Source organism: Pongo abelii, chromosome 1 (genome assembly GCF_028885655.2).
Source record: "Pongo abelii isolate AG06213 chromosome 1, NHGRI_mPonAbe1-v2.0_pri, whole genome shotgun sequence".
Taxonomy (NCBI): domain Eukaryota; kingdom Metazoa; phylum Chordata; class Mammalia; order Primates; family Hominidae; genus Pongo; species Pongo abelii.
This window is the reverse complement of record NC_071985.2, coordinates 213,791,041-213,816,162: the sequence shown is the minus strand read 5'-3', so window position 1 is coordinate 213,816,162 and position 25,122 is coordinate 213,791,041. Positions and strand designations below refer to the sequence as shown.

The 25,122-nt window shown below is 48.9% G+C and overlaps 1 protein-coding gene across 21 annotated transcripts in view; it reads right to left on the bottom strand.

Moving 5' to 3' along the window:
* Positions 1-25,122, bottom strand: part of TMCO4 (transmembrane and coiled-coil domains 4) — a 121,333-nt gene that overhangs the window by 60,089 nt on the left and 36,122 nt on the right. For 15 of the 21 annotated variants that reach the window (XM_054540573.2, XM_063714615.1, XM_063714601.1 and 12 more), the window contains 6 exons: positions 21,364-21,597; positions 15,251-15,383; positions 6,743-6,840; positions 6,036-6,179; positions 5,113-5,232; positions 400-564 (listed from right to left, as the gene is read on the bottom strand). In XM_054540573.2, coding sequence (XP_054396548.1) covers positions 400-564; positions 5,113-5,232; positions 6,036-6,179; positions 6,743-6,840; positions 15,251-15,383; positions 21,364-21,597 — 894 coding nt within the window. Of the gene's footprint in view, positions 1-399; positions 565-5,112; positions 5,233-6,035; positions 6,180-6,742; positions 6,841-15,250; positions 15,384-17,547; positions 17,765-21,363; positions 21,598-25,122 lie in introns of those variants that run through there. The other 6 variants (XM_063714619.1, XM_063714620.1, XM_063714622.1 and 3 more) reach the window with 3 other exon arrangements.

Sequence of the window (25,122 nt, the reverse complement as noted above, 5' to 3'; positions counted from 1 at the left end):
GCTCATCCCAGGAGGATGATGAGAGACAAATGGAGCAGAGCTGAGTTGCCCCAGCATTGATCGGTGGACAGTCGGCTGACCCACAGGCCTAGCTAAGATCCGCCAATTCCAGCCTCCTGGCTCCTGAGCTATTACGGTAAACATCCCATGGAGTTTTGGGGTGGCTTGTCATGCAGCAATAGTTAACGGACAGATCATGTGATTGGCTGTTTACCTGTCTTCTCTCCATAGGGATCATAAACTTCTCCCAGACAGGAATGCGGCCTTAACCTCTCTGTGTTCCTAGGGTCCAGCACGGTGCCTGCCCTGGGGGCTTTGGGCATGCAAAACTATGGTACCACTGTGGTGGAATGAAGGCAGTGGGCATGCTGTTGTTGGGGGGCAGGTGGGGGCACTTACCAGACAACACTGTGTACTTTAGGGCCTCCTGGGCCACCATGTTGGCGAGACCACTGAGGATGGTCTCCAGGGCGTTGCCGAGCTCCATCAGGTACTTGGCTTCCCAGGCCAGGCAGTACTGCTCACGGCTGTGGGCCAGGGCGGCCCATGGGGCACTGAAGGTGCCTGGGGAGATCACAGGTAGGTGAAGTCTCTCTTGTCTACGGCAGAGGATGCCCCACCCTACTACCCCAGACAAGGAGCACCAGGATCACTCACCCTTGTGTGGAAGACAAGAGGCCCACCCCCTGCCAATGAGTGGCGGCTGTCAGCAGAGCTAGCGGAGCTCTGTGCAGCCCAGTGAGTCAGCAGGCTGGGCTCGAATCCCAGCCCCTGCATTCACTAGAAGCCGGGTGACCCTGGGCACATCACTATCCCACCTTGTGCCTCACTTTGCTTCTATGTGAAGTGGGGAGATGGTTTATCTCCCTTCATAGGGTAGGTATAAGAATGAAGTGTGTTTGAACTACGATACATGTAAAGGGTTTTTTTCTCTCATGCTGAAATAATTCTGGCATTAAGCTGCTAATGACATACAACGAAAGCACACAATGGGACAAGCAGCGCGGCGCTGTGAGTCTGTGGCATCTTGATTTGACAAACGGCCTGGGAGACAGCTAGAAATTTGGGGAAGAGGTGTTTGAGCCTGACTCTGTTATGATCTTGCCGGGTCATCCAATTTTTCTGAGCCTCAATTTTCTCACTGAGGAAATATAAATGTCAAATGACCCATGGAAGGAGAATGAGACGGCACCACTGTAGTGGCCGACGCCAGGTCGGAAAGTATAACTGTGACACCTGCCTCCCTCATCCCCTCCTTCCTTGCCCACCTGGCTGCCTTCAGGATAGGAGCACGGAGGGGCCCCTAATCTGGCCCCCATGCATTTCTGCTTTTGGCCCAAGTGGCTGTTCTTTTCTTTTCTTTTGAGACAGAGTTTTGCTTTGTTTTCCAGGTTGGAGTGTAGTGGCACGATCTCGGCTCACTGCAACCTCTGCCTCCTGGGTTCAAGCGATTCTCCTGCCTCAGCCTCCTGAGTAGCTGGGATTACAGGCACCCACCACCACACCTGGCTAATTTTTGTGTATTTTTAATAGAGATGGGGTTTCATCATATTGGCCAGGCTGGTCTCGAACTCCTGACCTCAAGTGATTCACCCGCCTTGGCCTCCCAAAGTGCTGGAATTATAGGCGTGAACCACTGCACCTGGCGCAAGTGACTTTTTCAAAACACAAATCTTCTCCCACTCCTGCCTAAAACCCTTCATGAGCTCCCAGATCGTACATCAGTTCCCCTAGATCACTACCACTTGCCCTTGAGATTCCAGTCCAATCGCCACTTCCATGGGGAAGCCTTCCCAGCTCCTCTGACAAACCAAATGCACCCTCCACTTTTCCCCATAAGTTCTTATCACAGTCTGTAATTATTCGCTATTTATGCATCCTGTTTGACATGTGCCTCTCCTACAGTCTGCTTTGCCAAACACTATATTCCCAAAGCCTGGTGATGTGATGTACAGTAAGTGCTCATGAAACACCATGTGGGAATGGAGGGGTGGAGATAACTTCCCGGGGCAGCCTGCAGGTTCTGAGCATCAACCTCAGGCCTCTACCTACCTGCTCCAAAGCTCATCCTTACCTGCAGGGTGCCACATCCGTACAAGGACAACCCTGCAGCTGCTCCCCTCCCTCTGAGGGGACCCTGTCTCAGCTCTGCAACAACTTGGGGATCAACTGCCTCTAATTATGGATAAGTGATAGCCCTGAGAGAGGAGATGGGCACAGGACAGCGAGGAGCACAGGCTTGATGTCAGCCTGGGTTCCGAACCAAGCTCGATGGCTTCCACTGGTGTGACTCACAGCGAGGCACCATGCCCTTTGACCCGTGGTTTCCACATTTGTAAGGATGGAATAATAACACCTGACTCAGGTGTGGTGGGGATCACATGAGATGCTGCGTAAAAGGCGTTGTATACTTTGCGAGGCCGAGGCGGGTGGATCACGAGGTGAAGAGATTAAGACCATCCTGGCCAACATGGTGAAACCCCATCTCTACTAAAAATACAAAAACTAGCTGGGCGTGGTGGCACATGCCTGTAATCCCAGCTACTCGGGAGGCTGAGGCAGGAGAATCGCTGGAACCCAGGAGGCGGAGGTTGCAGTGAGCCAAGATCGCGCCACTGCACTCCAGCCTGGTGATAGAGCAAGACTCAAAAAAAATAAAAATAAATAAAAATAAAATAAAAAGGTGTTGTACAAACTGTAAAGTGCTCTACTGCATTGTGCTGTCCTATGGCCAGAATATGGGCTGTGGAGCCAGATAGAATGGGGGTGAATCCTGCCCCTGCCCCTGACTAGCTGGGTGACCCTGGGCACCCCTTATAAGCCTCAGTTTCCTCATCTGGAAAAGGGGAGTGCGAATGACAGCCACTTCCCTGGACTGAAGTGAGGAGCTAAATCAGCCACTGCATAGGAAGGGCTTGGTGGTTGGCTACAAAGTTTTTATCTTTATTGTACATAATCAAGATTAATAAAGGGGTGGGCCAAAGAAAGTCCGGTCATTCCTATCACATGGAAAAAGCAATCGTGTGATGATAAGGCTTCTTTTCCTGGCTCTCGAGGAGGTAGGAATACGTGATACTTTTTCCTTCTGAAACTTTCTCTAGCTTGGTTGTATTTCTTTTAACCAGCCCTTTCCCTGAGTGTCCCACACTAGACAGCTGGAGATCAATGAAGACTTTCCTCATCCCCAAATGAACTTGACATTTAACCCGAGGCAAACTGAACAAATGGGGGCAAAATGAAGAAAGGAGTTTGCTTTCCATGCCGGCCAGACTTGCAAATTCCTTTACCTGAGTTCTTGTTCTTGCTCCTTCCTGTAGCATGATAAAATGAAAACAAATGAAAAACCCTGGGCATTAGATCAGGAGACCTGGGTTTGAATTCTGCATCTGCTATTCCCCTGCCAGGGTTCCTCTTCCTATAGATCAGGGTTAGAACAGCCCCACCTTAGAGGGTGAAGTGAGGTTTCTAGCAGCTAACCATACCAAGTTCCTACTGTGCTGGTAAAATGCCAGACTCAGGGTAGGTGTGAATGAGGCACTCACTGAACGCTAGTGACCTCTGTGCATGGGTGAGGCCTGGCAGTCACACACCAATAAGACCCTGGCGCCTGGTGACACCTCTAAATGTTTCTCGCTGGCTTTCTTCTGTGTGGTTTGGTAGATCTGTGACTTCTGCCCTCAGGTCAGAGACTTGGGAACCCAGGAGGCTCTTGGCAGGTGTGCCTGAGTGGTCAAGTTGGGACGTTTAGGATTCCTGCACCCACCCTGCTCTTTCTCTAAGGGATGCACTGTTTGTTGTTTGTTGAGCCTCTCGCTGGGCACTTGCAGGGGTCAAGTAACAAGTGGGCCACGGTGTGAGTCCTCAATGCCACCCTGGCTAGAATCCCCCAAAATATGCATGTTCAAATTAGAACAGCAAAGGGAACTAATGTTTGCGTCATGCCAACTAGAAACCATGCTATGTTCCTCACTTAATCTTTGCAGCATCCTGAAAAGGTGGCAATAATTTGTTCCACTTTACAAATGAAGTAGCTGAGATACAGAGAAGTTACGTAACTTGCTGAGGTCATGTAGCCAACACATACTGATCTCTCACTCACATGCTTAAAGTCCTCTGCTATCTTCCACTTGCTCTGAGGACAAATTCAAACTTCTTGCCACAGCTCACATGCTCCTGTGTGGTCTGGCTCCACCCACATTCCTGCCTTCTGCTTCCCTGCTGCAGCCATCCTGTGCTCTTTTGTTTCTTTCAAACCACTGGGCCTTTGCACCTGCTGTCCCTTTGCTTGGAATACACTTTCTGCTCCTGGTTTATCGGGCTAACTCCCAGCTAGCTCTTAGCCTAATGTCCCTTCCTTCAGAACCTTCCCCAGAAACACCCTGTGCTTCCCCTATTGTGCCATCCATAAAGCTCCCATTTAGTTACTCGGTCTGTCTTCTATCTTGGGCTGTATGTTCTGTGGGAGTAGAGGCCATAGCTATGCTGCTCACCACTGAATTCCTAAGACCTGGTTCAGTACATGACACATAGTAAGTACAGCACTTTATAAATACTGCTACATGGACAGATAGGTGGATGGGTGGATGGATGAACAGATGGGTGGGCGGATGGGTGGGTGAATGGACAGACAGGTGGGTGGGTGGATGGGTGGACAGGTAGAAGGGTGGATGGATGAATGGATGGGTGGGTGCATGGATAGATAGGTAGAAGTGTGGATGGATGCCTGGGTTCATGGGTGGGTAGACAGGTGAGTAGGCGGACAGGTAGACAGGTAGAAGAGTAGATGGATGGATGGATAGAAGGGTGGTTAAATGGGTGGGTAGATGGGTGAACAGGTGGGTGGACAGATGGGTGAACAGGTAGAAGGGTGGGTGGGTGGGTGGATGGACAGGTGGGTAGGTGGTTGGGTAGGTGGATAGATGGATGGCGAGATGATGGGCAGGTGTACGGATGTGAGATGAAGTTGCCTCACCTCTCTGAGCCTCAGTTTCTTCCTCTGCAAAATGAGGCTCCCTATACCTGCTCCCTAGCACAGGTAAAAACCTTGCCCAGGGTCTGGCCCAGGCCAGCCACTGCCCACCCCCCTCCACTTCTGGTCCTCCTGGTCCTCACGGTATTTGCCAGATGCGAGCCACCCCGTGATGGCGATGGTGATGTGCAGCTGCCTGCCCTCCGTCAGAGGCAGAAACGTGAACTCTTCAATGGCTCCCACTCGCTTCTTCATCTTGTATCCTAAAGACCCAGATCCGAGAAAAAGAATGGAGGTGACTGGGGCCCCGGGGAACATCAGGGTGGCTGTATGTTCCCACACATGCACACAGTGAGCACCGTCTGTGTGCCCTGACCCTGGAAAAACACATTTTGTGTTTGAACTCATTAAGGTAGGTGCCACTATTGTCCCTGATTACAGACGAAAGCAAGAAGCTGCTTCTGAGGCTGGCCAGCTCCCGAGCAGTAGAGCTGGTTTGGACCTCAGAGCCCAGGCTCTTACCCATTGCTCTGCCCTGGTTCTGTTTCTTTTCTCCTGTCCACACACCGCAGCGGTAGAACACGCTCCACTTAGTAACAGTGAATCAAATGGACCAAGAGTCTCAGCAGGGGAGCAAACTCTTCTTGGGGAGTTGAACAGGAATGTCTGTGCATGACGGGGTTGGAGGAGTGGGAGGGGGGCTGCTGCTGACAGATATCATTGGAAAAATTCCCCCAGGTGATGCTGCTCAGGGAAGGGCAGCCATGTTCTCTCCAAACATGAGGAAGCCCAAGCATGGAAACTTCTGGATGGTGGAAGCAGGTTCAATTGGGGCCTTTCTCAGGAACTACACACAAGGTGCATGGGGAAAAAGCCAGCTTCTCAAACTCGGCCCTTACCCTGACCCACGCGAGCTCTGGGAAGGCTGGGACCCAGAGTGAGAAAAGCCACGTCTCCTCCGTCTCCCAGGGAGCCACTGCTGGTGAGGGTCCAGGCATGTCCTTTTAGGAACTGGGCCACCCTGGCTGAAAATTCCTCTGAACCCATCATTCCTTTTGAACCTTACCTGTCAGGCCAGCTCCAGCTGCACCAAACAGCGAGGTCATGATGGCTATACCGGCTGCTGAGCCCAGAGCCGCTGCCCCGGCACTGCCAATAATCGTCGCTGCTCCAGCGGCAACAAGGGGTGCAGCTAGACCTCCAGTCACACCTGTGGGAAAAGCGCAGTTTCAAGTGGGAGTAAAAATGTGGTGGCTGGGCACGGTGGCTCACGCCTGTAATCCCACCACTTTGGGAGGCTGAGGTGGGCAGATCACGAAGTCAGGAGATCAAGACTATCCTGGCTAACACGGTGAAACCTCATCTCTACTAAAAATACAAAAAATTAGCCAGGCATGGTGGCAGGCGCCTGTAGTCCCAGCTACTCAGGAGACTGAGGCAGGAGAATGGTGTGAAGCCGGGAGGCGGAGCTTGCAGTGAGCCGAGATCGCGCCACTGCACTCCAGCCTGGGCGACAGAGCAAGACACTGTCTCGAAAAAAAAAAAAAAAAAAAAAAAGTGGCTCGATGAGTTTTTACCCCTCAGCTACCTACTGCCTCCCATGGAAGCTTCTGACAGTGCTGATGAGCACAGCGACTACTCACTGACTACCTACCACGTGCCAGGGGCCACCTCCCAGCTGAGCCCCTACACTCTCCACTCTCACCCGCAGCCTGGCATCATTTCTCTGTCTACAAAACCCAGACCTGTGCCACCATCTCTAGCTGGACTCACCGATCACCGTTCCGCCACCGACAGTCGCCAGGCCTATCAGGAGATAACGCTTCCATTTCCTCCGGTTTTCTTTCTTCTTCCGGGATGCCTCGGCCATTCTGAGGGAAAAGAGGCTGGTCTTTAGGGTCAGCTGTGCCCAGGATCCCTTGAGACATCCCCACCATACCAGCCCTCAAACAGGGGCCAATGCTGGGTAGCTACTCTGCCACTCAGAGTACGGCACCAAAGTCACCCTGAGCCCACTGATGGTTTAAAAAGCTGAAAACATTCTAAAACCCAGCCGGGGAATCTCAGTGTATGGGATGTACTACTTACCCAATGGATCCATCCTAACAGGGTTGCAATTTGAATAATAAAAAGACAAAAAAAATAATAGCAAGAGAAGCACAAAAAAGAACTTTAAACAGATGGACCCAGAAGAAGCACAAAATAGATAATCACAGACTCCATCACCTCCCTCCTCCCCTCCCTTCTTCCCCAACCTGCCATCTGATCCCACCTCCCTCTGGGATATTTGGAAACCAATTTCCTCCAAAATGATCATTTTGAAGATGGGAGACCTTGGCCTTGGAGCAGTAGCTAGACTTGTTCAGACTTGAAATGGAAATGCTAGAAAATCTAGCAAAAGGAAAACATTTAGAGTGAATTGGGGTCAGGTGAGCCCTGAGAACTGCTGTTGTGAGCACTCAAGAGTCAGGAAGCCCAATTTTCTTATTGGACATTCAGCTCTCAGCCCCTTTGCTGTGGCTGGGATGGAGAGGTTATTAAGTAGGAACTCTGAACTGAGGTTGGAGTCTGAACAATAACTCAGTGTGGAGTGATAGCAAAGCATGGTGATAATCAAAGAAGAAAAATGGTTAATCTTTACCGAGGGCTTCTTATATCTCAGCCACTGGGCTTTGCACTTCACAGGGTTAATCTTATCCTAAGAAGCAGTATGGTTATTGTACCCATATTATAGATGAATTAAGGGATAACAGTCACTACCTCCCCATGAACTATGAGGATCCAGAAATAGATAATCTGTAAAGCATTTAGCTCGGCGTCAGGCACACTGCAAGTGCTCAGCACAACTGGGGCTGATGTCATCACGATGCTACATCTCCCCAAGCCTCAGTTTCCTCTTTTGTAAAAAGTCGGACACTAATTTCTACCTCATAAAGTTGTTGGCTCGTAAGGATTAAATTCATTCCTTCTTCGTCCATTCAGTCAATAAAGTTATACTGAGAATGGATGACGTGCTGTGTTTTTGCATCTCTGTGAGCAGAAAAATGTATGTGCTCAACCAGTACCTGTTTCCTTCCCATCTCCCTCCTTGTGAACCATACATTTTATTGAGAAATAGCTCCTTCTCCAGTCATCTAAAAGAAATGGGATTTGGCCAGGTATGGTGGCTCACACCTGTAACCCCAGCACTTTGGGAGGCCAAGGCAGGTGGATCACCTGAGGTCAGGAGTTTGAGACCAGCCTGGCCAATATGGTGAAACCCCATCTCTACTAAAAACACAAAAATTAGCCAGGCGTGGGGGCAGGTGCCTGTAATTCCAGCTACTCAGGAGGCTGAGGCAGGAGAATTACTTGAACCCGGGAGGAGGAGGTTGCAGAGAGCTGAGATCCCACCACTGCACTCCAGCTTGGGAACAGAGTGAGACCCTGTCTCAAAATGAATGAATGAATGAATGAATGAATGAATGAATGAAATAAAATACATAAATAAACAAAATGGGATTTCAGTTGGGCATCTGGGGACCTGCTGTGCTTTTTGATTCCCTGCCAGTTCACCTCAGCAGGTTTTTTTCCTAAGCATCTCCTGGGTGTAAAGCCCAGTGCTTCTCAGTCACTTCATTACACAGAAGCAGAAACCAACAGTAAAAATATCTGTGCATATCATGATGCTGGTTTTCCACAACTGAAATTCATGTCATCAGTGGTGTGGGATGAGGCTGAACCATGTGCATCTAGTATAGTGGGAGGCAGGAGGCCATTAAGATTGAGGGTTCTAATGTCAGGATTCAAACTCTGTGGATGTAGGCATGAAGCCTAGCTCTGCTGTTGTGGTAGCTGCATCACCATTCACCACATATTCAGTTATCCCTCTCTACAGAAAGATTATGCATCCCTGCCCTGTCGAACTGAGTGGTCATATGACCAGCTTTAGCCAAATGTAGGTGGAGGTGATATGTGTCCCTTCTGGCAGAATCATTTTTTTTTTTCCTTTCTTTTTTTGAGACAAGGTCTGGCTCTGTCACCCAAGCTGGAGTGCACTGGTGGGATCTTGGCTCACTGCAACCTTCATCTCTCAGGTTCAAGTGGTCCTCCCACCTCAGCCTCCCAGGTAGCTGGGATTATAGATATGCACCACCACGCTTGGGTAATTTTTGTACTTTTTGTAGACATGGGGTTTTGCCAAGTTGCCCAGGCTGGTCTCAAACTTCTGGGCTCAAGTGATCCACCTGCCTCAGCCTCCCAAAGTGCTGGGACTAGAGGTGTAAGCCACCGTGCCGGGACAACTGGCAGAATCTTTAAAGCCAGTGCAGGAAAGTGATTCATCTTCTTTCTCTCTGCCCCAAAACCAGCGATAACCTAGATAGGGTCACTCTGTCAGCCTGGGACCCAGAACCAGTACAATGTGAATTCAAGCTACAGCCAACCTGCAATGGAGAAAAAGTATGAACAAGAAATACACCTTTAATCCTGTAAGCTGCTGAGACTTATTTGGGGGTCACTTGTTATGGCAGCAAAACCTAGCCTATCCCCACAATGGACAGAACCACTTAATAACTTTGTGACTATGCACAAATTATTTGTCACATCTGAGTTTCCTCAACCAACAAATGGGGATAACAACAGTACTGAATTTCCAGGGGTATTGTGAGGACTAAATGAGACAGAGACACTGAGACATAGTGACTACCATCCTGTAATTATTCCATATGTTTATTGCTATTATCACTCTTTTCATTATTATTGTAATAATTTCCTCCTCAACACAGGCTGGAGATATACTTTGACCCTGAACTGCCTTGACCCTTAATTGATAACTCTTAAGTCAGTTCCAAGTGGAAGGCTGAAGATTACTGACTTTGGGCAGAGTTCAAGGCCGAAGAAAACATTCAAGTTGCTGACGATACACGATGGGAACGTGCAACTAGACAAGCGATGTGGCGCTGAGTCAGCGGCATCTTGATTCAACAAACACGGCCTGGAAATAGTCTGGAAATTTGGGGAAGAGGTGTTTGAGCTCAGCTCTGCCATGAACTTGCTGGATCATCTAATTTTTCTGAGTGTTGATTTTCTCGCTTAGGAAATGTAACTGCCAAATGACCCATGGACAGATGATGAGACAGCACCACTGCAGCGGCCAATGCCAAGTATTAATAGAAAAATATAACCATGACTACCTGCTTCTCTCTCCTCTTCCCTCCTTGCCTGCCTGGCTGCCTTCAGGACACTGTCATCTCTCCCCGACGTGACACTTACGCCCTCTGTGTCCTGATCCCTCTCTCCCCCTCTAACAGTCATCACTTCCTCACTGACACATCACCCTCGGGAAATGCTGAGCGGCCCCCAGTCACCTTCTGGCCCCTGGCCATCAAGGACCTTCCCACCTTCCTGTGACTAGTTCAACATTACTCAGCCTTCAGGAGTCAGCCGAGGTGGGACATATCCTCCAGGAAGACTGGCCAAAACCCCAAGGTTGCTGAGATGCCCTGACTCTGGGCCCCTTAACCCTCTGTGCCACATTATCCTGGAATTCTACACCAGTGATTTTTCAGAGGGTGGGCACCAGAATCACCAGGGGGTACCTGTTAAAAACACAGCTTCCTGGGGCAGAATCTCTGGGTCTAAGGACAAAGATTCTGTATTGGTAACAAGTTCCTCCTCCAGGGATTCTGCTGTAACTCAAGTTTGAAAATTGCTGAGCTAAGCTCTCACAGCACGGACCAAGCCATTTCCAACTCCCCATCCTCAGCAGCTTGCCCTGGGCTTGGAAACTGGAGGGTACTCAGGAAATCTTTCTTGTAAAGAGCCTAATTATTCCAACAAGGATTGGAGGTGACCACCTTGCTGCGGTGATATACTCCCCTACTCACTGTCCATATCTCTGAAAACCAGAGAGGTACAGGATGGACATGTTGGCTAAATAAAAATATATAGTCTGGGCATGGTGGCTCATGCCTGTAATCCTAGCACTTTGGGAGGCGGTGGTGGGAAGATCCCTTGAGCCCAGGAGTTCCAGAACAGCCTGGGCAACAGGGTGAAATCCTGTCCCTACAAAAAAAAAAAAAAAAAAAAATTAGCCAGGCATGGTGGTGCACACCTGTGATCCATGCTACTTGGAAGGCTGAGGTGGGAGGATCGCTTGAGCCTGCGAGGTCGAGGCTGCAGTGAGCCTCTGCTGCAGTGATCATGCCACTGCACTCCAGTCTGGGTGACAGAGTAAGACTGTCTCCCCCATCTCCCTCACAAAAAGTTTGTAAGCATTTGTTGATTTGAAAAGAAGATATTTTTTCCTAAAATTACTTGGCTAAGGCACTCTCTCCTAACGTTCAGCGGAATGGCCAATCTATTTCCCTGTTTAAGTATTTGCATGTTCTTAATAATTGTTCTGGGGGCCGGGCATGGTGGCTCGCGCCTGTGGTCCCAGCACTTTGGGAGGCCAAGGCGGGAGGATCACGAGGTCAGGAGATCAAGACCATCCTGGCTAACACAGTGAAACCCCATCTCTACTAAAAATACAAAAAATTAGCCGGGCGTGGTGGCGGGCATCTGTAGTCCCAGCTACTTGGGAGGCTGAGGCAGGAGAATGGCGTGAACCTAGAAGGCGGAGCTTGCAGTGAGCCGAGATCGCGCCACTGCACTCTAGCCTGGGTGACACAGTGAGACTTTGTCTCAAAAAAAAAAAAAAATTTTTTTTTTGTATAAAATAGCTTTCCCAGACATCGTTCATTATTGCAGCACTATACTCTTGCAATTACTTCAATTGTCTGATTGAATCTCAACACTGAAAGCAAAGGGGAAATGTTTGCTCTGAGTCACATTTACAATGCTTCCTTCCCTTTCCTTGGGAGTGAACACTCAGAGAACAACACTAAATCCGAATGACAGCCTTGCTCTCATCACTGACTGCCTGCTGATTAGATATGACAGCAACCCACACCGTCGTACAGTCACGGTCATGCTGAAAAGGCAGAAGCGAACCTGAGTTGCCGTTTCCATGTCAGCTGCCCAAAGACAAAGGCTGAAACCACATGCAGATTTGGGCCAAATCCCAGGCTGAAGCCAGAGATACCTCCTGAAGAGCAAGATGCCCGCACTGCCCATCTCATAGATCCACAAATCAGTCTTACTCTCTGTCATCTTATCTCCCATAAGAGGGTGTTTTCTGTCCTTATCCTCACCACCACCGTCTGTTTTTAAATCACTTTTTTGTGCTGACAGATAGAGAGAGCTTATCACTGAGAGGTCTACAGACACTTTCCTAGTAAAGGCCTGGCTGGTCCCATAAAATCATTATCTTTCTTGTTTTCTTCAGAATTAAGGAGAAACCCTGCCACTGCCAGCCAGGCGTTGAGGGACACAGTGAGAGCCATTCAGACTGGACATGGTGGTCGAATCAGATGCTGCTGGCCAGCCATGTGACCTTGGCTGAGTTATGCCACCCCTCTGACTTTATTTCTTTATTTGTGAAACACTTAGGGGGCTGTTATGGGATCGAGTGAGATGGCATCTTGTGCCTGCATCTAGCAGGCATTCAGGAAAAATCTGATGCTGGCAACATTCTTATGATGTGAGCGGTATCTTTCTTTCTTTTTAATTGTAATTTTTTTTTTTTTTTTTTTTTTGAGATGGAGTTTCACTCTTGTTGCCCAGGCTGGAGTGCAATGGCATGATCTCGGCTCACTGCAACCTCCGCCTCCTGGGTTCAAGCGATTCTCCTGCCTCAGCCTCCCAAGTAGCTAGGATTACAGGCATATGCCATCACACCCAGCTAATTGTTGTATTTTTAGTAGAGACGGGGTTTCACCACGTTGGTCAGGCTGGTCTCAAACTCCTGACCTCTGGTGATCCACCCGCCTTGGCCTCCCAAAGTGGTGTGAGCCACCGTGCCTGGCCTATGTGAGCAGTATCAACCCGAGCAGCTCAGGAGCTCACATCTGCTGAGACTCTACTAGGTGCCAAGCACGGGTCCCAGCTTTTGATATGTGTTAAGTAATTTAATCCTCTCAACAACGCTATGACAGCAATACTACCATTAACCTCACGTAAGAGATGAAGAAACGAGGCACAGAGAGGAGAGGTGAAGTCACTAAACAAGTGAGGGAAGCCGGGTGGCCTTAGGGCTCAGGCAGGGACCCAGGAGCAGAGGGGTGGGATGGGTGGTACGTCACACTCTAGACCTCAGCTGCAAAGAGTCACCTTGGTCGGCCCAGTGATGAACTCACCTCCCAGAAACACAAAACCTTACAGTCAAAATAAATCTACATATCATTCAATCCCTTAATTGTACAGGTAAAAAAAGAAAATGTGTGCTGGTGTCCAGGGAGGGAAAGACACATGCCCAAGGCCACACAGATGGTTAGCAGCAGAATCAAACTGAGAGCTGGGTCTCCTGGCTGAACAGTTGCTATGGCTTCCCCGGGTCTCAGATCCTTCCAGAGACCACAGAATCCGAGAGTCCCTAATGTTGCATAAACAATTACATGTGCGAAGCCTTTTTCTGGGGAAAGAGTCTACACATAGACTACAATAGGGTCTATAATAGTTTATAAAAGGGTCTATAATAACACAATTAGAACAGTATTGTTAACAACAGCAAATAATATTTATGGACTAGTTACTCTGTCCCAGGCTCACTTGAAACACTTCACATATATATGAACTCATTTGGGCCCCACAGGAACTCTGTGAGGAAGGCACTACTATTATCCCCATTTTACAGGTGACGAAGTTGAAGCTCAGAGAAGTTAAATAATGCCCAGATTCACATGGCTGGTAAGTGGCAGAACTGGCCTGTATTAGACCTTCTGGTTTATATCTTCCCTGACCTGGCATTACTGGTATTATCAGAACAAATCGCTCCGGGTAATACATTTCTCTCTGATAATAAGATTTCCAAATAATAACTGAGAGGTTCCTTAATTTCAAGGCATATAAGATCCTATAAATTCCCGACATATCCAAAGAACCTAGGATGCCCTCATGATTATGGTAACTGGCATGGATCCAGGTATTTCTATACTGACACAACTCTGGGAGTCAAAGCTAGTATGTCTACAGGTTATTTCAACAAACCAAGTTTCCCTCTTTCTCAAGGAAATACCCCTTTTCTTTGCTCCACTAACTGTGGCATGAGGGTGGCTCTGGGTCTCAATTTGGCTTTAGGATTAAATTCCCAGGTGGGCTGACCTCGTGTAACCTGGCTGGTCAAAGAACACCACGGCAGCTAAAAAAAACCCAGACCTGGGAGACGTGCCTGGTGCCAGGAACCTGGGATTAGGCTGTGACTGAAATTGATTTATTGCTCTGGGATTAGATCCTGTGTAAAGCGTTCTGCAAAGAGCTGAGCACCAGCCAAGTTACCAGGATTATTTCCTTCTACACACTCTTGACCATATATAGACAGCAAAGCAACTCTACAATTGATGGGTCTGGGACATGTCGGGGAAGGGGAGGACTCACATCTACCAAGCACTTGCTGTGTGCCAGCCCTGGGCCTGGCATTTTATAATGTGCAGACATTCATTCTTCCTAATGATCCTGGGAGGGCACTATCCTTATTCCTGTTTCACAGATAAGAACACTGCAGCTTAGAAAAGCAAGGCCACCCGCCCAATGTCAAGCAGTGGACAGGTATCAGAAACGGGAATTGAATCCAGGTCAATTGTGCCTGTGAACCAGGTGCCACAAGAGCCTGAGGTGGAACAGGGTGTCAGGGCCCCAGGATGTTAAAGTCACAGATTCAAGGCCCTTAGCAATCATTCATTCCATCTTTTCTTTTCTTTACTTTTTTTGAGACAAGAGTCTCACTCTGTCACCCACACTGGAGCGCAGTGGCACAATCTTGGCTCACTGCAGCCTCCGCCTCCATGGTTCAAGTGATTCTCCTGGCTCAGCCTCCCGAGTAGCTGGGATTACAGGCACACGCCACCATGCCCAGCTGATTTTTGTATTTTTAGTAGAGATGGGGTTTTCTCATGTTGGCCAGGCTGGTCTCTAACTCCTGACCTCAAGTGATCCGCCTGCAGAGTGCTGGGATTACAGGCGTAAGCCACCGTGCCTGGCCCATTTCATCTCTTCTTCTTGCAAATGAAGTCAGAGGCCCAGGGAGGGCAAGTAGCTTGCTAAGGCCACACACAGCAAGTCAGGGCTACAGCTGGGACTCTGTCCAGGGCTCCTTCCACCTCACTACACCATCTCTTAAAGGGAGAAGGGGACTCTGTTATCTGCAAAGTACACTGAAGTGGAAATCCTTGGATCCTGATGGGGGTCGCGGGGCTCTCTTACTCAGATTCCTCCTCTTTGATTTCCTTCAGGCTCTCCAGGAACGTCTCTTCAAGGACATCCAGCTCCTCCAAGGGGACTTGGAGCAGGGAGGTCATGTGGCAAACGAGGACTCTGGCCCGGGCATCATAGTGCCCTCAAAAGACAGAAACAACACCGGAAAAGAATCAGTTTAGGTTTTAAGAACAGTGATGGTAGCAGTGTAACTGATAAAACCCACACTGGAAACAGCCTAAACGTACAACCCCATGGGAGCCAGTCAATGAAAAAAATGACGCAGTTGCCTGGACAGAATACTACACAACTATTAAAATATTCAGCAAAAGCAAGGTGGGGCTGGGTCCGGTGGCTCACTCCTGTAATCCCGGCACTTCGGGGGGCTGAGGCAGGCAGATCGCTTGAGTCCATGAGTTCAAGACCAGCCTGGGCAACATAGTGAGACAAAAAATTACAAAAATTAGCCAGGCACTGTGGTGCGTCCCTGGGGTCCTAGCTACTCAGGGGGCTGATGCAGGAGGATCATGAGCCTAGGAGGCTGAGGCTGCAGTGAGCTGTGATCGCGTCACTGCACTCCAGCCTGGGCGACAGAGTGAGACCCTGTCTCAAAAAAGAAAAAAGGAAGGTGGTATTTCTCACCAGTCAAATGCGCAAAGAACAGTTTTTAAAATTTCAGAGCTGTGAAGGAGATGACAAAAATGGATGCCCAAAGACATTGCTGGTGGAAGTATGCACTGGTATAAACTTTCTGGAGGGCAACTGGACAATACGTATCAACAACTTAAAAAAAAATACATCCCCTTTGCCCCAGGAATTCCATTTCTGGAATTGTAATCTTAAGAAAACAACCGTAAATGCAGATGATATTTAGTAAATAAAGGCACTATGCTGTATTTATAATATGAAATTGAAAGCAACCTGGAGATTTCCAACATCAGGAAATTAGTTAAATAACCCACACCCATCCAGCCGAAAACCATGGGGCCATAAAAAATGATTCCTAAGAAAAGTATGTAATAACTTTCAAAGATAAGTTCTTACCCAGAAGAATTTATGGCTAAGAGTATTTATGGCTAAGTGGTGGTGCGTGCCTATAATCCCAGCTACTTTGGAAGTTGATGCGGGAGGATCACTTGAGCTCAGGAGCTTGAGATCAGCCTGGGCAACACAGCAAGATCCCATCTCAATAATTGAAAAAAGGAATAAAAAAGAGACAGTTCTGTTTGGATATTATAAATAAAGAAAAAAGGGAAAATAAATGCTTATATAATGAAACAAAATTTTTAATGCATAGAAGAGTGACTTGATAATATGTCATGTGGTCCCAACTAAGAAACAAAACAAAAAACAAATACCGCACAGGAAAAAAAAGTGAAGGAGATCGGGCGCCTGTAATCCCAGCACTTTGGGACGCTGAGGTGGGCAGATCACTGGAAGCCAGGAGTTCGAGACCAGCCTGGCCAACATGGTGAAACTCCATCTCTACTAAAAATACAAAAATTAGCCAGGTGTGGTGGGGGGCGCCTGTAATTTCCAGCAACTTGGGAGGCTGACGCGTGAGCCACTGCGCCTGGCTGACAATTCAAATTTAGCATCTGACGGTTCTGAAGGTCGGATATTCTAAAATCACAGTGTTAGCAAGGAGAGAATCTGTTTTCTTGCTTTTCCCAGCCTGCTTTCCTTGGCTTGTGGACCCTCCCTCCAGTCACTCCAGCCTCTGCTCTCATGGTCACATCTCCTGCTCTGACTTAGATCCTCCTGTCTCCCTTTTATGAAGACCTTGTGATTGCATTAGGCCTATCTGGAAAGCCCAGGATAGTCTCCCCATCCCAAGATTCTTAATGTAATCACACAAAAAAGTCCCTTTTGCCATGTAGGGTAACATATTCACAGTTGCCAGGGATTAGGATGTGAACACCTTTGGGGGCCATTATTCTATCACTTAACCCTTGACCTGGCTCAACCATCACCTCCTCTCTGAACCCTCTCTGCATCACTCCTTCCTTTGGGGGGTCTGTGATCGCTTACACAGACCTCTCTCTCAGGATCTTCCCCATTTGATCGCACTCATCATATCTTACTAGACTGTAAGCTTAGTCATCTGTTTTTCCAACCCCTGTACCTACCTGGGGTGTGACAATAAGAACTCAAAAAATGTTTATGCAGTGAATGAACCAATGAATAAACTCTTCCGAATTTTAGGTCAAATTCTTTGTGACTCAAGTACAATGACATGCTTCCAAATTGAATGTTTTTGACAGAGAAAGTCACAAGGACCTGGCATTCAGCTACTCTGCACTCACCTTCCCTGTGTGCCCCGGCCCTGTGAAGACACGAGTTGTCTAAAACGCTAATTCCCCAGTCCAGCTGACTATCAGCATGACCTGAGAAGCTTGCCAAAAATAGGGTTTCCTGAGTTCTGGTATAGGGGACCCTCCTTTCCCTGGCCTCACGTTTCCATGTGAGGGACCATTTATCATGACGCAGTCCCTGAAGTCTTGACGTTTGAGGTTTCGGCTTCTGCAAAAGAAATCAGTTCCTTCCTTGACCCAGGGTCCCCAGAGTGAAACAGGGTCTCTCGGGGCTGCCCTGCTGTCTCCTGGGATGAGGAGCTGTCTACGTGCTGGGGACAGACACCACATGCTGTGGCTTAGGGTTATTAGATTCAGTAAACTTCCATGGAAAAAAGGAGCTCCTTCCTTCCCCCATAGGAGCAAAGACTACTGTGCCCATGTGATAATCGGGTTGTAGAAACCAAGCTTTGGCCGTGATGATTAATTGGTGGCAATGATAATTAGTTGCTAATACATACTCCACTGGTCGAGGCTGCAGTGATTCACCTTCTAGCATGCAGGCTGCCGGGTGCATGTGTGATTAACATTCCTGTGGTAATCTCAGGCACGGGGCTTTGTATCTTAGCCTTGTGTATAGGTCATTTCAAGGACTTAGTGGCAGTGATGCTGGTCTTGGAGCCAGGGTTCGTAGTTTAAGGCATGTTCCTTCTGGAAGCTCTAGGAGCAAATCTCCTCGTCTAGAAGGCAGTAGGGAGGGGCAGAGTCCTGGGCTACCCAGGATATTGGCATTCTCTGGCCCAGGCTCTACTGCCAACTTGCCAGGGGGCCAACTTGCTCCTTGAGAGCCTGTCCCAATAAAAGGTGCCCCACAGGCCAGGCGCGGCGGCTCACGCCTGTGCCTGTAATTCTAGCACTTTGGGAGGCCGAGGCAGGCCAATCACTTGAGGTCAGGAGTTCAAGACCAGCATGGCCAACATGGTGAAACCCCTTCTCTACTAAAAAATACAAAAATTAGCCGGGTATGGTGGCACACGTTTGTAATCCCAGCTACTCGGGAGGCTGAGGCAGGAGAATTGCTTGAACCTGGGAGGCAGAGGTTGTAGTGAGCCAAGATCATGCCACTGCACTCCAGCCTGGGCAACAGAGGGAGACTCGGTCTCAAAAAAAAAAAAAAAAAAAAAAAGTGCCCCATATACCCTGGGGCTCAGATCACAAGCCTGGGCATTGTTCTTAGTTCTTGTTTCCCTGTCCCGACATCCAACCCACCAGCTGATGCTGACAGCTGCACCTGCAAAACATATCCTGGGTCTGACCACTTCACTCCATCTCCACTGCCACCACCACAGCCATTGCTCTCCAACCACCAGCCGCCTCACTGCTCTCATCTTTCACTCTTGCCTCTGCACTCCATTTGCCAAACAGCAGCCACTGAGCTTCTCTAAAATCATTAATCCAGTCGTGTTCTCTCCCTCGCTTAGAGCTCTCTGACAGCTCCCCAGTGCACTTAGAATAAAGTCCACATTTCTTTCCATGGTCTGCAAGACTGCACATTATCCAGCCCCTTCCTGCCATCCTCTCCCACCTCACCTTCTACCTGGCCCTGCTTCAGGCACCAGCAGCTCAAGAAGCCAAGCTCACGGCTGCCTCAGGGCCTTTGCACTTGCTGTTCTTGATATCTGGGAAGTTCCTGCCCCAGATCTCTGCTCGGCTGCCCTTTCCCATCAGTCAGGTCTCCACTTAAATATCACTTCCTTAGAGAAGCCAGTGGCTCCCGAATCAGAACAGCTCAGCCCCCAGTCATCCCATCTCCATTACCCCATTTCCCTGTATAGGTTTATTGTCTGGCTTTCCCCATCAGAATGTCTGTCCCACAAGGGCAGCGACCTTTACTTTGTACCTTGCTGTTCTCCCAGTGCTTGGGACAATGCCTGGCAGTTAGTAGGTGCATAGTTAAGATGTGTTGAGTCATTAGCTGACCAAAGTTCTCTCTTGCCTGCCAGGGTTCTGTGCTGTGGCCACCTGCCCCAGGCAGCAAAATAGACCTTTCTCTGCCTCCCACCTCCACTGAGACTCCCTCTCCCTCTCTAGTACCCTCCGAGTCCTGCTCCCCCAGGGGACTAGGGGAGAGTGGATTAATAGGTTAAGGCCTCTCTCCTCCTCTCAGTGGGGTCTTCTCTTACAGTGGTGAATTATTCTTAAATGTCATAGTCTTTTTTTTTTTCTTTTTTAAGAGATGGGGATCTTGCTATGTTGCCCAGGCTGGTCTCAAACTCCTAGCCTCAAGCAATCCTCCCACCTTGGCCTCCCAAGTAGCTGGGACTACAGGCACATGCCACAAACGTCAGAGGCTTGGCCATGCCTGGAACACTCAGTTCCTTCCTCAAATGTCACCTTCTCGGAGAAGCCCTCCCTGACCCAGTCCACTGCTTCCTAGTCTCTTACCATGAGTTATTTCTGCGTATCTTTTTTCTTTTTTTTTTTTTGAGACAGGGTCTCACTGTCACCCAGGCTGGAGTGCAGTGGTATGATCTTGTCTCACTGCAGCCTCAACCTCCTGGGTTCAAGTTAGCCCCCACCTCAGCCTCTTGAGTAGTTGGGACTACAGGCATGTGCTTCCATGCTCTGATAATATATATATCTCCAGCAATCCACCCACCTTTGCCTCCCAAAGTGCGTGGTGGGATTAAAGGCATGAGCCACTGTGACCAGCCATTTCTTCTTATCACCATTTAAAACAATTTTATATATATTTTATTTGCTTACTTGTTTATTTTGTCTCCTCTTCTTCTAGAATATAAAATATAAGCTCCAAATCCATTGTGCATCCCTAGTACCTCGGCCCATGCCAAATACAAAGCAGAAGTTTAATAATCTTTGTACGTAAGAGGAATGGAATATTTGTAGAAATGAATGAATGACTGAGTGGGTGGAACTCTGTTGGGAGAGATCCAAATGCGGGGGACAGTTCTGCTGGATGAGATGTATATCCCCTTTTGGCAGAAACATCCTATGACCAATAATCCTATTAATCTGGAAGCTTCATTTATCACCTACTCATCTAGATCAGATTCTGCACTACACTCTCTGCATGTATTGGCTTATTGAATCCTTATGACCCTCTGAAGTGGCGGGTACTATAGAAACTCCATCTTCTCAAAGAGGAAAGTGAGTTGCAGAGAGGTTAGGACAGTGGCCCAGGTCCACCCAGCCAGTGAGTAGTAAAGTGGCAGCCTGGCTGCAGAGGCTGTGCACCCGACCGCCACTCCTTCCCCGCACAGTGAAGTGGGAAGGAGGGCCACGAGCTAGCAGAACACTGTCTTCCAGCCACACACCTCTCTCCCAAGCCCGCCCATGCTTCCAGCCTGCACTCCTTCCTCATGGCGTCCTTCTAAATCAGCCCATGATCAATGGGTGCTGCAACATCCCCCGTGTTGCTCCTGATAGATGTGCAGACTCCAGTCCAGTGCCCAGGCCCAGGCTTTTGGATCCTGCCAGAAGGACCGAAGGAGCTGGTATCCAGAGGTCCTTTCGAGCTCAGATCTGAGGGTCAGCCTCAGGGTACCTGTTCCTCCTCACAAGGACAGACCTTTAAAGCCCAAAGTCAAATGGACTTGAAACAGCCCAACAGCAACAGGGTCATGTGGAGACTTGAGAGTCACAGCGGGACAGTGGTTCTTAGAGTTTAGGGAACATCAAGGTCCCAGAGAGCTTGTGGAATTTCAGCTTCCTCGGTCCCACATGCAGGAGATCTGGGGTAGGGCTTAGGAATCTGTACTTTTAACAACACTCCCCACTCCCAGTGATTCTGAAACAGATGATTCCTACCCCAGGAAAGAGAGCAGTGGGCTCCCCTCTTGCAAATGAGCTCCTCCCAGTCTGAGATGGTCTGGATGTGTTCATGCCTGGAGGTAGAGCGTGATGCTCCTCCTGCCACCTCTGCAGGGAAGGGAACCCAGCATCCTTGGCCTGCTCCTAAGCAGCAGGCATCATGGCAGGAGCTTGCATTTGTGATTGCTGATCTTCCCAATGGTCCTAGGAGGTTGTCACTATGATGCCGCACTTTGCAAATGAGGAAAGAACAGGTTCAGAGTGGATAAGAAACTTTCTCAAAGCCACACAGTTTAGAGGGTGCTGGAGCTTGGATTATAATCCAAATTATATGATGCCAACATTTCTGCTCATTCCACTATGACTGCCTTTTAAAGGCAAATCCCTTACTCTTGAGTGAGTTTGGTGTCCTAGGATAATCTCGTTTGGCCAGCTGTGAATCCTATATTCTACGAACATGGGGTATACATACGATCTCAGGGGCAGCCCTAGGTCATGGGCCACAGGCACACCTAAAAGTTACGTATCACAGGATAACAGTTCTTTGGAAAGATGGGGGATTGGGGAGGGTGACCGAGGAATCTCAGCTCTGCCACCAGAGGGCAGAAGTGTGCCAGACACCCAGAACTGCGGGATTAGCCCTGGTGCCCACCCCAAACACACAACCACATACTGTGGGAGCCCCTGGAGCCAACTGGTCCCCCTGCTTCAACAAGAGCAACGGGCATGTCCAGAGCCAGGCTGTGTGTTCATGATGGGACTCCTTCGCCCACCAGCATTTCTCAATACAGAAGCAGCTGCGTTTCGTACTTCATTATCTAACTCTCTCATGTATCAAAGGATAGCAGCACCCCGGGAACTTGGCCCTAAATGCCAGTTGCACCCGTAAGTTGTGATAACAATCCTGACTCTCCCCACATTTCCAAATCCCCCAAATCAGGAGCAGGGGGCAGGACAGCCTCCTGTTGTAAGGCATTGAACCAGCCTGTTCCCAGTAATGGCTCCATCTCTGAGCATGGAGGCAGGGATGGTGGGTCGGGGCTGACCTCGTACCTGCTGGGAGAGCCCACACCTTTGGGAAGAGATCATGGTCAATCCCCACCCTTTGGGGGCTGCCCTCCAGACCAAAGCGAAGGAACCCAGAGGCAGAAACTTCAGCCTTTGTCAAACAGACCTGGGTTTAAATCTTGATCTGAGTTCCTACTATGTGAATGGCTTCAGTAAGTCTCTTAACCTCTCTGAGTCTCAGTTTCTTCATCTGCAAAAGGGGAATAAGAATATCTTTTTCTTTTCTTCTTTCTTTTTTTTTTTTGAGATGGAGTTTCACTCTGTCACCCAGGCTGGAGGGCAGTGGCACAATCTTGGCTCACTGTAATCTCCGTCTCCAGGGTTCAAGCGATTCTTGTGCCTCAGCCTCTCGAGTAGCTGAGATCACAGGCACCCACCACCATGCATGGTTAATTTTTGTATTTTTAGTAGTGATGGGGTTTCACCATGTTGCCCAGGCTGGTCTCGAACTCCTGACCTCAAGTGATCTGCCTGCCTCAGCCTCCCAAGTGCTGAGATTGTTACAGGCGTGAGCCACCACGCCCGGCTAAGAATATCTTTCTGGCTGGCTTTTGTTGAGCGGCAATAAGAGGATGGATGTGTGAGCTTGGCTGGCACCTGGGACACAGTAAGTGCCCAATACAGGGTGGCTGATATTACTTTATGGGAAATTGTCATATTTCCTCCATCTTGTACCTGTTAAGAAGCCACTCTCTGAGCCAGGGTGCCAGGGTGAGGCTGTGGGCTGCCTGATGCTGTGCCAGGGCAGAGGCCCTTTGTCTCTCTTCTCCCTGGGTCCGAGGACACACCTCACAGGTCACACTCATATAACTGCTAACCTCACCCACCACCCTACTATCCCTTGATTCACCAACTTTTCTAATTACATACTTTTTCTAGAATATTTATTATGTAGCCTCATTTTTACCTTAAATGAATTATTTTCCATATAAAGAAGAAACTGCACAGTATTGCAGTCCCATATACCCTGTCCATTGCTGAGCACTGGGTTGAAGCCCCGTTGTGTGCCCAGGGTCCCCACTTTGAAAGGCTGAGCCTGGCTGCAGAGCCCTCACAGGGCAAGTCTAACTCAGGACATCTTGGGGATGATTCTTGCCTTTTGTCCTCACGGCTTAGGACGATTAAGGGCATTAAGGCGGCGACAAGCTTACTTCAAGACCAGTGGTCTTGGAGCAGAGGGGAGAGAGGAGGGCTTGCTTCTGAGACCCTCCCATCTCCGCCTTCTCAGATGCAGGATCAGTAAGAGAAGCAGCTCCTCTGGTTCCTGCCGCATGGGCACCCGCCCTTCATTCAGGCCTCATCCAACCCTCTTAAAGTCAGCTTCAGGGGTGAGGTTTCCACTTATCTCCATGTGGGAGGTGGAACAGCAGGTAAGAGGTGGACTCAGGAGCCCCAAGGCCTGGCTAGAATCCTAACTCCTCACTTTCCAGCTTGGGCAGGCATTTCATTCTCTGCGCTGCAGCTTCCTCTGCTGTAAAATGGGAACAGTAACAGCATCTACCTCCAAGGGTCATTGTGGGGTTTCAATGAATTGGTTCCTATAAAGAAAGCACTTAGCTCAGAGCCAGGCATACAGTAGGCACTCAGTGAGCATCTGCTATTAGAGTTACTCTCAGTGCTTCACACGGGGCCGGGCATACACAGCAGGTGTCAGTTCTTATTTGCGGAATAGATGGACCAGGCTGTGGATATGGATTATAAACTGTATGAATCTCAAGGATGTTGGGCTAGGCATGGTGGTGGCTCACACCTGTAATCCCAGCACTTTGGGAGGCCGAGGCAGGCAGGTCGGGAGTTCCAGACCAGCCTGACCAACATGGAGAAACCCTGTCTCTACTAAAAATACACAAAAATTAGCCAGGCGTGGTGGCACATGCTTGTAATCCTGGCTACTCAGGAGGCTGAGGCAGGAGAATTGCTTGAACCCGGGAGGTGGAGGTTGCAGTGAGCCAAGATTGCTCCATTGCACACTCAAGAGTGAAACTCTGTCTCAAAGAAAGAAAAAAAAAAAAAAAAAAGGATGTTGATGGAGAACCCAGCAGCCAGGTGACAATATTTGCATTTTACCACAACCCAAGACTAACATCTCAAGCCTTTCTGATTCATCAGGGAGACAGGGTTTGCAATCCAGTAATAAATACCAGGCCAGAAAGCAGAGCCACGTCTGCGGTAGAGAGTGCTGTGGCTCAAGTGTGTGTGCCTCCTGCAGTTTCAGGGCCTAGAGGTGATCCTCCCTTTGGATTCAGAGATCAGAGGGCAAAAATCATGACGCAGTTTAAGTCTCTCAGGGACCAATACAGAGTTCATGGTGAGATTCACTTGGCCTTAAATGGAGTTTTGAAACTTACTTTGAAATGTAATCCTAGGCTACTCACTTAACCTGCAGAACCTTCATTTTCTCCTCTGTAAGAGCAGGTTAACAGTACCAGTCTCAGCAGCAGATCTGACGATCATCTACTCTGTAATAACTCAGAATCTATGTAAGCGGCCTAGAAGAGCAACTAGAAGAACTTAGGAAGATTACCAAATGCAAGTAAACTAGCCCCATCTGAGATGGCCGTATTTTCAGTTTTGCCTCCTAGAGGACAATTGGCAATGTCTGGAGACATTTTTGGTTATCGCAGCTCAGGAATGTCTACTGGCACCTAGTGGGTAGAGGCCAGGGATGCGGCTAAGCAGCCCACAGCA